This window comes from Melanostigma gelatinosum, assembly GCF_949748355.1.
Source record: "Melanostigma gelatinosum genome assembly, chromosome: 3".
Classification (NCBI taxonomy): domain Eukaryota; kingdom Metazoa; phylum Chordata; class Actinopteri; order Perciformes; family Zoarcidae; genus Melanostigma; species Melanostigma gelatinosum.
Window position 1 is genome coordinate 2,263,004 of NC_136636.1, and position 14,478 is coordinate 2,277,481.

General features: G+C 43.0%; 1 protein-coding gene across 1 annotated transcript in view; it reads left to right on the plus strand.

Annotated features, from left to right (window-relative positions):
- LOC306775534 (uncharacterized protein) overlaps positions 1-14,478 on the plus strand; it is a gene marked incomplete at both ends in the record, with an annotated part of 31,311 nt that extends 16,833 nt beyond the window's left edge. Inside the window, 2 exons of the mRNA XM_079265985.1 lie at positions 11,799-11,966; positions 14,288-14,478. Coding sequence (XP_079122111.1) covers positions 11,799-11,966; positions 14,288-14,478 — 359 coding nt within the window. The remainder of the gene's footprint in view (positions 1-11,798; positions 11,967-14,287) is intronic.

A 14,478-nucleotide genomic window follows, 5' to 3' on the forward strand; every position in this document is an offset into this window, starting at 1 on the left:
CTCCTGAAAGTAGCAGCAACAGGAAGACTCTTAAAACAACAATACAAACCGGCCCTTTAAATGAAAAGATGCTGAAAAACAGCAACATGACAATAATGTTACTGCTAAATGCTGTAATAAATGACTTGTTAAATGAATGACGAAATGAATGAATAATGTTGCATGTTAGTTGCCATTTTCGAATCTTTTCTGCAGTGAAACGTTCAAAAGCACGCCAGAGTTTATTTAAAGCCAAACAAACAATATTTAGAACCCAATCAATCTTGTGACTTTAATGTGGGAGCCTGAAACCGCCGCGACTCTGCAATCAGCCTCGGCAATCAATCAGCGCCGTCGCTTTCAGTGGCTCACAACATCCCCGAAAACCTTGAAAACCCCCAAACAAAAACCCACATCGCGTCAAAGCACCAGGCGGCCCCATTTCACTCCGCACACTTTTTGTTCTCAACATCGATATTGACAGATTTTCTCACTGTGCAATATCAAGCAAACCAGCGCTGCACATTCGCTGTGAAAGCCTTTAAATCTTACAGCATCAGCCGACCCCATTTCATCCCCAACACTCCATTTGTTTTGTTGTTGTTGTTATGAACATGAATATCGACAGATTCTCCCAGCGAGGTGCATCCAGCTTGCCGGCGGCCGCGGCGCCCTCATCCATTCTCCTATCCTCCCAGTGCACACATCATCTGTTTTGGGCTCCTGGGCCATATATCACTGTGGCGGGGCAGAGAAAAGCTCTTTAAGTTGCATAAGCACAATGTCGCCGGGCACCCACCGGCTGCCGGTGATGGATGGGGACCGCACGCAGGAAGGAGAGGGTGGGATTCTTCCAGAAGACCAATTGACTGTCACTACTTTTCACTGGAGAGGCGGCTCTGATCACAGCTGATGGAGGGAAGTGAAGAGAAGTGGCCATTAGCTTTACAGCTGAATGTGACGCTAACAAATGGGTCTCATGAATACACTGTACATCAGAAGAGGACAAAGCCGCCGTGATGTCACCCGTTGGTTTGTGGACTAAAGTTTTTGAAGCCTCAAGTTCAGCATTTAGGCCGTCGCCATCTCGGCTTTTTGCAACCAGCAGTGACAGGAGAGGGTGGAGCCGAATGCTGTATGAGACATTTTTAGGCGACCAAAATGTCGACACTGAAGGGTTTCATTTGAAAGATGGACACATGGACAACTCTAAATGTGCCATCATTTACGAAATGACCATCATGCTGTATTGAAGAAGACTTGAAACTGGAGATTGAGACCATAAAGTCATTACGAGCCACTCACGGGACTAACGATTCTAGTGAATCACATGACTAGCTACTGCCTAACCAATCACATGACTAGCAATACTAATGAGTCAAGTGTCTAGCAACTACCGAACGAATTACGTAACTAGAGACTCATGCGACTCAGGGGCTAGCCACTGCCTAACAACTCACATGACTAGCGACTCAAGGGACTAGCGATGCTAACGATACTAACGACTCCCGTGACAAGCGACGTATGTGACTCACGTGACTCAACAATGCTAATGACTCACTTGAGTAGTGACTGCCTAACGACTCCCGTAACTTGAGACTCATGTGACTTGCAGACTAATGATGAGAGCGACTCATGACACTCACTTTTGGTTTCAGATGGGACATGAACAGTGGTTTCCTGGGTGAAAGTCCTGTGTTTGTTTGATCCATCTGTTTCGCTTCTACACTACGGTAATAATCACTCTGAGGGTGTAATAATTGTCGCGGGTGGGTTGAAGTTTAAAGTGCGTTTGCGTCACATACAGTAAAACAAACGTCTTCCTTCGTATCATTAAACTTAGAGCATTGAAGCTGCTTCTCCTCGCACAGCAGCTGACAAATATCACGAGCATGTCTCGTGATGTAAAGTGAAGTAAAGCCTCAGAGGACCCGTCACTTGGACGGCTCGATGTTCCCAACAGAGCCACAGATTTAAGGGCAGCACCAGAAGACAGTGTTTTCAGAGGCAAGCAGCCGACACTCCTGTAAACATTCACAGGTCAGTGAGTGTGTCGCTCTCTTTCTCACGTTTTCTCTCGTCTTCTTCATTTCCAATCCACGTCCACCATCTAACGGAGCGGTGGTTACCATGACAACACAAGCCCCGGCTGCTTCTGTAACACGTGAGATGCTGACGGAAGGTCGCGTGTGAGCACGTGATCACTGGATTATGCAGTTACTGCGCGCGTGAGTTGTGGTCACACACGGTGGAGGTAAACACACTGAACGTGCTGAAATGATTTCATGCAGACGAGGACGTTCCGGTGAATCGTAAAGATTCCTTTGATTCCTCGGCGAGGTCCCGCGGCTCTGAAACCAAATCACGGCACAAATATGACAAATTAATTTCAATTTTAAACTGAAATGTGAGTTGTTTTTTTGCTGAGAAGTCAGTGCACGGTTCTCAGGTTGCTTTTCTTACTTAAAGGTGTCATTGGAGTTGTGTACTTACATGATCACAAATGGTTCCAACAGGTTTTAAAACCTGAGAAATGTGTCGTTTTAATCAGACTTAGGGTGCGTTTCATTTGCTCGCCTGTCAGTGGCGTCGTATCCTCTTTGTGCAGCGTCAGCGTTCTGCTCGTTTGTCATAAATTTACTTTACATCCAGTTTTAAGCCACATTTTTACACATTTACATGTTTTTTTAGATCTTGATGGTTTTTACCTCTTCATTTGAACCGGAGGAAAGATGTTAGTCGTTGGACTTCTGGATGTGAAGCAGCTCCTCCAGGACAGCGACAGCGTCTGAGAAACACCGATTTTTAACGTGAAGCTACTTTATTCTGCGTGTTTTTCCTGGTTTTGATCAGTTTGTTGTTGTTTGACTGATACCACCTGGAGGCAGAAACATCGTTATTGTCTCACGATGTTCTCTGACTATTCACTGCAGACAGATGAGCCCAGATGAACATCAGTCCAAAATACAATCGCACTTTGTAATAAGTGACGACAACAACCAGACATCTTTTAAAAAGAGAAACAAAAAGATGAACGCTGGGATGCAATGCAGAGGAGCATTCACGAAGCGTTGTGCTTCATGTGACATATGAACATACGAGCCAGACGAGTGTTTTCTGCAGCTTCTCACCACGAGGACCTAAAGACCTGCTGTTGTCTGGATGGAGCCCAAAGCGTCACGAAATACGACGAAAAATATGCACCATGGCTGATTATAGTTCGTATTATTTCCTTGTTTATTATCTTTGGAAGGAAACCAAACTGTTGAGGATAATGTGGAGAAGTGAAGTTTGTGAGCGTGTTTACATGAGTGAGGAAATGTGACAGAGCTTCTTTCAGGTCTCTCGCTGTCGGCGGGTTAAACTGGCTTAGAGTCTCAGATGCATTACAGAGAGCCTCACCAGCTGATTGGTAAATACTCTGAATCCAGGCGTTGGACGTGACAACGACAGAGTCAGGAGGGAATTAGTGTTCAGAGGAAAAGTCCTCGTATGGCAGAGAGACGTCTTATCTGTCGCAGGAAAAGAAGAAAATGCTGACTGACTTCTGGTGAGTGATTTCATGAATCTAAGAGCATACATAAATAAATGCTCATTCTTATGAATATTCTGCCCTTGCTTTCGTGTTGCTTCTGCTTGACAGATAGTGAACAGGTTCCTCCAGCAAACACCCTGGATGAGAGACCTTTAGAGCCCGACGGAGCCCTTTAGAGCCCAACGGAGCCCGACGGAGCCCGACGGAGACCTTTAGAGCCCGACGGAGCCCGACGGAGACCTTTAGAGCCCGACGGAGCCCTTTAGAGCCCGACGGAGCCCGACGGAGACCTTTAGAGCCCGACGGAGCCCGACGGAGCCCTTTAGAGCCCGACGGAGACCTTTAGAGCCCAACGGAGCCCGACGGAGCCCTTTAGAGCCCGACGGAGCCCGACGGAGACCTTTAGAGCCCAACGGAGCCCGACGGAGCCCTTTAGAGCCCGACGGAACCCTTTAGAGCCCAACGGAGCCCTTTAGAGCCCAACGGAGCCCGACGGAGCCCTTTAGAGCCCGACGGAGACCTTTAGAGCCCAACGGAGCCCGACGGAGACCTTTAGAGCCCAACGGAGCCCGACGGAGCCCTTTAGAGCCCGACGGAGCCCTTTAGAGCCCAACGGAGCCCGACGGAGCCCGACGGAGCCCTTTAGAGCCCGACGGAGCCCGACGGAGACCTTTAGAGCCCGACGGAGCCGGTACCGTGGGGTCGTCACAAGAAGTCACGATGGAAGATGTTTAAAGATAAGAATGTGATACCGTGTGGTCCAAACTATGTCTCATCACAAAGTATTATAACAATAGAGTCGTACAATTCATAACATTTCTGATTCATTTTGAACCCAACGAAGTCTGGATTAAATGGCGTCGGATGATTTTCGAGACTGCAGCATGAGGAGTTTGTAGCTTTACCAACGAAAGATGAATGCTCTTCATCGGGAGGGTCAAACTAACTTCTGTACATTAGTAACGCCACCTCCGTACTTATTTTAACCCAAAACTACGATCTTTCCAGAAACCTAACAGAGTAGTTTTTGCTGCAGCTAAACATAACTTAGTTGTTTCCTGTAAAGACAGAAGTTTATTTTGAAAACCCGGCATGATGTAACGAGAACAAAAAGACGTGTTCCTGGAAAGTCGTAGGAAAATATGCACAAAAAAAAACAGGAGTAACTTTTCATGAGATATCTTACATGACAATATGTCTGTACAGTTGAATATGCGCTAAAGCCAGCAGCTGGTTAGCTTAGCTTAGCATAAAGACAGAAAGGGAAACAGGTAGCCTGGCTCTGTTCTAAGGGAACAGAACGCACCAACCAGCTCCTTTAAAGCATCCTGGTGACATGTTGGACTGTATCTTGTTTTGTTTCTGCAGAAACTGTAATTTTTGTGTGCCGGACGATTTCTTGTCAGTGAAATAAGTTGAATAATTAATGTGAGGCGAAACAACCCCATGGGGATGACGCTTTTACCCTCCATATTTATGGATGTATAATATGCAGGGCGACACAAACAATTTATCACTGTTATGAAATGGCATTAATGCCTGAAAGTTACTCGCGTTGAAGAACCCTCATCTTCAGTGGAGCTCGAGAGTAAGAGCTAACCGTTGCCTCGTTTCACTCTTTACTCATGAAACACGGCAGCTTCCAGTGACTCACATCCTCTGTGAACATACAACTTAAAGGGACATTTTAGTCCAGAAACACCCTCTCATGTTTTTATGCATGCTGAAAAAATAACATGAGCACAGGCGAAGCAATGAACCGAGGATCAGAGGCTCTGCACAGTGTGTGTGTGTGTGTGTGTGTGTGTGTGTGTGTGTGTGTGTGTGTGTGTGTGTGTGTGTGTGTGTGTGTGTGTGTGTGTGTGTGTGTGTGTGTGTGTGTGTGTGTGTGTGTGTGTGTGTGTGTGTGTACACAGTTGATGCTTTGCTGGCACACAACATACTGTCGGCTTTCCTCCAGCGGGATGATCGAGTGTTCCCCGGAGTCCCACACTGAACCAGAAGCTTCCCCTCTCTCCTGAGTTCCCCTTCACGTCATCCTCTCTGCCTCGAAATAACTTCGGAACTCACTTCACAAACATCGTCTTCACTCGTTTCTTCTTTTTTTTCTTCCTAACCTTCCGCTCTGATATCTGAAAACGTTTCAAGACTTTCTGAGCAGCGTTACTCGAGCAAGAGAAGGGAAATGAAAAGGATTATTATCATCATATGTGGCAGCTGTTGTCGATGCACATGAGACCAAATAATAAACACAGCAGACTGAATGCAGACTATTTTGAGTATTTTGCAAGAAATTAAAATCTCAGAAAACGTCAAAATATCTGATATTTAAGATTCAAGGAACCCAAATACCATTATAAACAACAATAGATGGAAAGAAGGATTAAATTAATAAAATGAGTAACAGGGATTGAAAAAAACTAGTGAGTTAATTAGCACACATTTAATCAGCTACTGCCTCATTTGCATATTTAAATTCCTAAATTGTAAAACAAAAATCATTTTCCTCATCGTTGGTAATCAACTGGGGAAGTTTCGTGATGATATCTATCAGTTCAAATCTTTTTAACTCTAAGTCACACATTGTTTTACAGGTGGTAACTTTATGACGTTCTTAGTGTGTGTGTGTGTGTGTGTGTGTGTGTTGATTTATAAAACTCACTAAAAGATAATGTACCTCATGGAAAGCTCATGGAAGAAAACATTAATGCTGTTTAAAACATGAGGTACTGGTGCACTTCAGCCTCTTGTGGCCGGAAAGAGTATTACAACAACAAACAATGAACAATAAAATAAAAGACAACCTGTTTCAACAGATCAAGGAGAAGCTCTGATATAACACATCCAGAGGGAGAGGGAAATAATTATATGCTCAAATAAACATTACTCTGCTAAAGTAATATGTCTTTGCTGCCATGTGCTCAGTGTATTAAATACAGCTCCTTTAAACAACAACTAAAATATGACAGTTAATACTTTGATTTGCCTTTTTAAGTCCTAGAGTGTAGTGCCTGTTTATAAAAACTCCAGTTTCTCAAATTACATTTTTTGCTGCTTTTATTTTTGGGACAACTGAAAATGATGAATGAATTAATTTTAGTGACGTAAGTATTTAGAGTTTGTATGAAAGTCTGATTCTTGTTTGTTCTTTTTTTTCAATTCCCAACCGGCCCTTAATTGAACGGGAAGTTTCTACTTCCGGCTCAGAGCAGGAAGCGCCGCTTCGCGTCACCGTGGTGAGTTCATGAACACTTTAGAAAACAGTTAAGTGAGGAGTTTGCAGAAGCGAAACAAGACTCAACGGGGGAACAAACTTCGAGCGGACGTTACACCGGAACACCGGAGAACCGGAGACAGCCATCCACTTCTTCTTTGTTGGTTAGCCCCGCTACACCTGCGGTAAGCTACCGTTAGCGTCCCTGTTTTGGTGTGTGTGTTATTTCTCATGTTGAGTTTACACTTTCCGTATTTTATTGTGTCTCGTTGTTTGAACGTAAAGTGGCTGAAAGGAAACTTACGAGGCTTATTGTTTAAATTCAGTGGTAACGTTTAGTAAATATTCATGTTGTTACAACTGAAAATAAAAGAAGGCATTAATGCACAACTATTTGTGGATATATTTATAAATATATATATATATATATATATATATAAAATCAGTATTATTGGATAATGATATTTGATGCATCAATGTGTCAGCTGGTAAAGGTGGAGCTCATTTTAATTACTTTATATACTGCTGGGTAATGTAGTCCATAATAATCATTCATCGTTTATTAGTTAATTACATTTTCTATTTATCTGCTTCTGAAACTAATCAACTTCTCAATTACATGTAGAGAAGTAAAAAGCACAATATATCGCACTGAGATGGCGTAGAAGTATAAAGTAGTATAAAATGGAAAGTACAAGTACATCAAAATGAGTCACTTAGTCCTTCTGTTTGCCAGCAGAAATGTTTTATTGTTATTTAAAGGATTAAAGAAGAAATTAAAAATACAAGGTTTATATTCTGCAGGTTAATGTGTGATATTTTAGTTTAACTAAATAAAATAAAACTAAAACATCGGCCAAGATACTCGTTGCTGTCATTTAGCTGTCGTTTCAGAATAATGGAGAGACTATTTATTGTGTAGCACCGTCCATAGCACTGACGAGGAGCGAGGAGCTTGCTTGCTGTTTGTGGATGTAAGTTTCATGTTTTAATTATAATTTTCTATATAACAAAGGAAGGAGAGAGAGCTGTTTCTACTCGCCTCCCCCCAGCTGAGACTGGTTCGTAAATAAATAAAATATCTCGAGCTCTGATGTTTACTTACTCATGAAGGCGCTCCAACAGTCGCCTTATGTTGCTTCTGACTGATGTTTATGATGAACGGCCCTTTGTTTCATAAGCACATCTGAGTGTCACTGCGTCGCATCAGGCTCCTCACATCGTATGTTTGGAAAGTCAGTTTCAATATGAACGCTGAAAAGAAAATGATCGATTACCTGTTCAAAAGTGATGATTGAAATGTGGGCCGTACAGGTACATGTGGAGCATGAATGATGTGGGCGCTATGAATAGCCACAGCCTCATCACCTTGCACGGCAGCTGCTATTGATGAGAAAACAATTGCTGAGCAACGTTTCTACAGCCAGTTATCCACGTGTAGCCAGTTGCACAATGATTGTGATTCATAAAACAGTCTTCATCTTTCTGGGTGTGTGTCCACACAGAGTGTTGTGCGTCTGTCCTCGGGTCTGTTTATGTCAGAGCAGCTTGGGTCTCTGAAGCCTGAAGTTCCATTTTTAAATTCATACAAATGTCTGTATTTAACGATTGACGTGAATCATATTTATTAAGTTGCATTCATTAGTTATTTGTCTTTATTTCTCGTTTGTATGTGTGACTTCTGTGAAGCAGCAGAAATAAAGCTCTTCCTCTTCTTATGCTCTGTTCAGGAAATACAGTTCAGAATTCACAGCGATAAGTTGTTTTTAATTCATAAAACACTTTTCAAGATACTCAAAGATGCTTCACACAACAAGAGAGAACTAAGAACAGGTTTCATGGAGCATGAGTGAGTAAAGTACAGACACAAAGGACACATTGAACTGCGTCATAGACAATGAATCAGAGAGGTTCTCGATGACACTGAGAGTACGCTGGGGGATGTTCTGAGTTTATGGTCCATGTTCTGTTTCACAATTGACAACCGATACATTTACATTAGAAAACAAAGAGAAAACACACTCCATGAGGCTCCCATTCATTGTCTATGGAGCAGCCTTCTCTGGTTCCTGGCTTCGAGGGGGAGGAGCTTGTGTTCACAAATACTGATTGAAATTCCCTCAGCCAAGAAAATAACACAGAGGAATTCTTAATTTGGATGTGTTCTCCGTTATGTATGTTATGGGGTTAATATCTACTGAATGGACATTCATGGTCCTCAGAGGGTGAATCCTTGTGACTTTGATGATCCTCTGGTTTTTCCTGTAGCGCCACCATGACGATATGTTTCTGAAGTTTGTTTATTATTGAAGTATCTCAACAACAATTTGATGGATTGTGATGAAATGTGGCTCATCATTCATGCACCGACTGGAGAATAAGCTCCGCCAACTGTTGGTGTATATAATGGATGGAAACAAGAAATCCCATCAGGTTTTACTTTGACGACTTCCTGTAAATTGAGTTATAATTAGTTTGGATGGGGACCAGTGAACCGTGAAGATGTATAGACCTGGTTGTTGTTCTGTGGTGAAGCTCTGACTCAAGGGTCACGACACAAAGACAGAAACTGAAGAGTTGTGTTCATTAGTTTCTCTTTGCATCCTGTCGGCTGAGGTCGAGAGGGTTTAACCGTCTGACAGATTGTGGTTTTATTTACTGGATATTTTCTCAGTTTCTCTTAATGAGGCGGAAACATAACTGTGTCATCTATCGTGTTCATTTCATTTCCCACTTTCTTGTGTGTGTATTATATCAATATTTTGTTCAAAGTGACATCATTTGCCCGTAATTGGCCGGAAACATTCAATATTAAAATGTCCTCCCATCGAATCAAACGAGATATTTCCTCATTATCTGTACCAATTACTGAAAGTTATTAATCACGCTTTTGTTCTCCAGGATTTAACAGCCACATCAGACTGTTGCCTCGAAGCTTCTCAGTGCTTCATGCAGCTTCATCTCCCTCAGATACTATTTCATGGTTGAGAAAGTGTCGCATCTTTAATTGAACATGGGTTTTGTGTCGCCCTCAGTGTAGATATGACTTGTTTATGCATCGCAATAGGGTGTTTTTTTTGGTAACATTAAAAGCTGTAAAGAATCCACCGAGTGGAGCGAAGAGACAGAGAAAATCAAGTAACATGGAAGAATCAAGAAACGGAACAAAGAGAAGATGAAACGGTGTGGATGAATGAACGGTTTCTCATTGAACACGTTGGATTAAAGGTCCGTTTTTCTTCCACTGCTTCTGATATTTCACAAATGATTGCGGCCTTGAGTCCCTGAACTCGGACGGAAGCTATTTTCCTTCTAAAGTGGAGATTTGCTGTGGCGTTCCACACGTTTGTAGTTTGGTTGTAACCGGGAGTACGAGGGTTCAAAGGCACTGGAATGGTTTCTTTATTTATGGACGTTTCACAAACTCGCCTACACAAAGAAAATACAACACTTTCCTTTCCACCGATAAACACAGAGGACCGCTGCACTCAGTGTGTGAGTGGACTGTGTTTTCCTTTGAGGACATGGAAGAGTTGGGCTAAAACTAAAACTGAATAAGGGCCGGAAGCACTTCTACTCTTTCTCCCTCGCTGAGAGATTCTGGTCAGCCAGCGTGAAAGGAAACATCGGAGAGAAACTGAACTCTGCTTCTCCGTGTTTTTTGACACGGAACATCTTGAGAAGCAATCGTTGGACACTTTTTGCAGAAAGCCGCGGCTTTCAAAAAGCACTTGGCAGGTGATCGGACGAACCACCCGTCCATCAAACTCTTGAGAGCGAAAAAATGTCTTTTCCATCAAGAAATGCCTTCAGTGCCTTTTGTGCTTCTGTCGATGCAGAAATACTCCCGAGGTGAGATAAACATCTACACTGACCTCTTTAGGGCCATTGTTGGTTTAGAACAACCTAAAAGCAGGAAAGAACATTCAGAGATACAGAGTCGTCCTGGACACAATCAATCTTCCGTGACGAGCAGAAAGAGAACCTTCTTATAACTTTAAAATCCTCACGCAGCATATCTGTCAGGCTGAGCTCCTCTCTCTCCTGTCGTTTCCTCTCATGTCTCAGTCGCCTTAACTCCGTTCCACTCGCGACATCTCTGCATCTGGCTTTTGTATTAAACCTTTAACAATTACATACGAGGAGCTGGATCACCTTATCTGTGAAGTCCTGCAGGGGTGAGATAGATTCAAGACACTTCACACCGCGGACAGAGAACAAAGAGGAGGAGGATTATTGGAGCTGGAGATCCGGATCTCTCTACATATATATTTATTTGAACCCGAGACATTTATGTCGCTCTCTGTTTTGAGCGGCTACAGTTTGTTCCAACGAATCCTCGACAAACAGCAGGAGAAACACCTGGAGTTGGAGGTTTAAAACTCCACCAGTGCTGGAATATATACCTATCTCTGGTATACTGGTGTTCATTTCTCAAACAATATTCATTTCTTGCATCCCGTGTTTCAGTGAAACTGCTCAACAGGTTGTTACAGAAGTACAAATACTACTCTCTAGTATTACGAGAGTATTTCCTGTTGTAGAGTTTAGTCACAACTGATCAGCGTGAAGATTGACAATGTTCACAACTGATATTTAATACTATTTAATTTAGTTTCGTCTAATGATTATTATAAAGTTTTTTCATGAAAGCATGTGTAAATGTGGTGAAATCACTTTGATAATAAACTTATTTCAACAAATGCACACTTAAAAAAAGTTATTGCTAATAATCAGCCTTTTACTATTATTTCACATTGCAGTCATCGACATTGAAAAGTGATTGCAGAGTTTTGAGTGTTATTTTGAGTGTTATTTTGTCCACTCAGCCCTTTAAAACTAAATGACATCACAAAGATATAATGAGTTATGGATCTGAAAACCACAGCTGGAGAGTTTTCTTCGAACTATAACTTCACTTTTCAGATGTGAAAACGATCGTTCTGCGCATGAAATGTCCAAAAACCACGTTATGAAAAAGTGGCTCAAGTGGTTTGTTGTTGAACGTAATTAAAGTTCACTTTGCTGTGATGGTTCGGACAGTTGATTATAAACTCCGTATACGTGCAGCTGCTCCTCTTCACCTCTGCGGCTGCTCGTCCTCGTCCCGTATGGACGACTTGCAGGTGCCGGAGGCTGCAGGTGCCGGAGGCTGCAGGTGCCGGAGGCTGCAGGTGCCGGAGGCTGCAGGTGCCGGAGGCTGCAGGTGCCGGAGGCTGCAGGTGCCGGAGGATGCAGGTGCCTCAGCAGCGCCACACAATCATTAAACGGTGATTATGAGCAGCGGCCAATCCGACAGCAGTGAAACGGTCTGCGTCTGCTGCTGACGCGCTGCTCGGTTAGGTGGCTAAGTGAGCCTGTAAACTGAGCGATTTTAACAAGTAAAATCATTTAGTTATGATTCACTGCACTTCCTGTTTGGATAATGAAATAGCTGCTCCGCACCATACTTGGAGCGCACGTTGTTTACATGTCCAGAGCGCTGGGCTGATTTAAAGAGGCGGATTTGAGTTCAGGATTCAAACGAACATTATTCTATCAATGATTTCTTCAACCTGGATGAGATCCGTCTCTCAAGCTTTCTTACCCCTGATAAAAATATAATAAAATCAACAGGGATTCGGACAAGTATCACAAGTTATTAACGGACAAATTAATTGACGTAGTTTAAACAATATATTATACGCAGCTTCGAGCTATCGTTAGCTATCGTTAACTATCTATCTACAGATGTGTTGTTCATAATGCAGCATTATTAAGGATCGGCGGCTAAAAAGCATTAATGCCGACCTCCAGATTGCCCAATTGACTGAATATGAGCCGACAGCAAGATCACATTTATCTTTCACTGGCCTGAGGCGCTCCTCTTGTTCTCCTCTCCAGGGTTTACTTTCCCTGTTGAAGCGTTAACGTCTCTGATCAAGGACAGATTTCTCTAAACAAAACCACAGAAATATCTCAAATGACTGTTCGGATCTCACATTGGGTGAGAAATCAAGGACATCAGTCTTTCTCTTCTGTCCTCAAAAACATGACTCGGCTCCAGCTCGGGGTATTTTTTGATGAGTCATCGTACGGGGAACTGTTCTGCCAGAAGTGTCAGAAAAGAAGCTCTGAGGGTTTGTGGTGCAGAAGAAAAAGAGCTGCAGGAACTGTAAAAACAATATATAATGTATTTCTTCAGCTGAGTGATGACATCAGGGGTGGAAGGATGTGAAAAGAAAAAGTTAATTTTTCTTTTTCTCACACTAAAGAACATTAGAGCAAAAACTCACGAGGTTAAAATGAAATTACCTTTGAAAATAAGACTTTCAGATCATTTTTTCCTCATGAAGACGTCAGTTATTAGCAAAACAAGGTCACATGGTGACGTCAGCATGATCAGCACCACGGACAGCGCTGCTCATCAAACAAGACGGAGACTGTGTGCAGCCACAGGCGGTCTATAAGAAGTGGACGTAGTCATTGTGACGTCACTCGTTGGTTTGTGGACTGATGTTGTGAAAATTCAAGTTCGATTTCTACGTCGCCATCTTTGATTACGGCTGTCGCCATGTTGTTTTTTAGCAATCAATGAACAGAAGTGACAATATTTGGAATGCAAAAGTGTGACGTAGAGACGCAACATACGGCAGTAGCCCCGCCCTAAAGCATCCCCTGCTTTATGGTCTGTGTGACTCTAAATGGACCATAATGTACTAAATGAACATCATGCTGTATTGAAGAAGACTTGAAACTAGAGATTGAGACATAAACTCATGTTTACAATGTTTACTGAGGTAATAAATCAAGAGAGAAGTAGAGTCATTTTCTATAGACTTCTATACAACCAGAGGAGTCGCCCCCTGGTGGACACTAGAGAGAATGCAGGTTTTAAGACATTTCCACGTCTGCTTCACTCGTCAGAACCGGAGGTTGCCGCCTTTGTGCAGCTCAGGGAAACAGTTTATTTTACTTCATATTCTGGAAGACAATTCAGCAAAACTGATTTGATGAATATGATTGTGGCCTATTTACTTCCACTCTTTAGTAGAAAGCACTTTTGAAAGGTAGTCAATAGCCAGTGTATTCCAGCCTGTTTGCAGGTTTTAATTGAGTTTAATTGTCTTGACTTATTATTGACTTCTTATATTGATGAGTTTCGTATTCCATTATACTGTTTGGGGGGGGGGGGGGTTGTTAATTAACGTTGCCATGGCATATTGTGAAGGAAAGGAAACCAAAGTATAACTAAGCCACACACAACTGTCTTGCACACAAAGATGATTCATTTTATGCAAAGATTTAATTTGTTGTTCATATCGTCTCATGAGTTTGTTTTAGAAGAAACACAGACTCTTCATTTGAGCTGCTGAACCACTGATCCTGTAACGTCTTCATGAAGCGCTGCGTCGCCTCATGGCAGATGTCCGTGTTTGTCTCGTGTTGAAAGAAAAACCTGCCGTCTTCTGTCAAACTGCATCAGTCAGCGGCTGATTTGACAAAACGCTGCCCAGCAGAGCGTCGACTCTGCTGCCTCAGGGACCTGAAGACGGTCCATCTGTGTCTCCGTCCTTCAGACCAGCAGCCGGACCACTGGGAGGGTCCCCACGGGGCAGGGGGAGGAAGGAGGCAGGAGGAGACTGGGGAGGCAGGAGGAGGAGGGAAGATGGGGGTTGGCAAAGGCAGGAGGAAGAAGAGGAAGGAGGAGCAAGTTGGAGACAGGGGGACACTGGTGGAGGCAGGAGGTGGAAGGAGGAGAAAGAAGTAG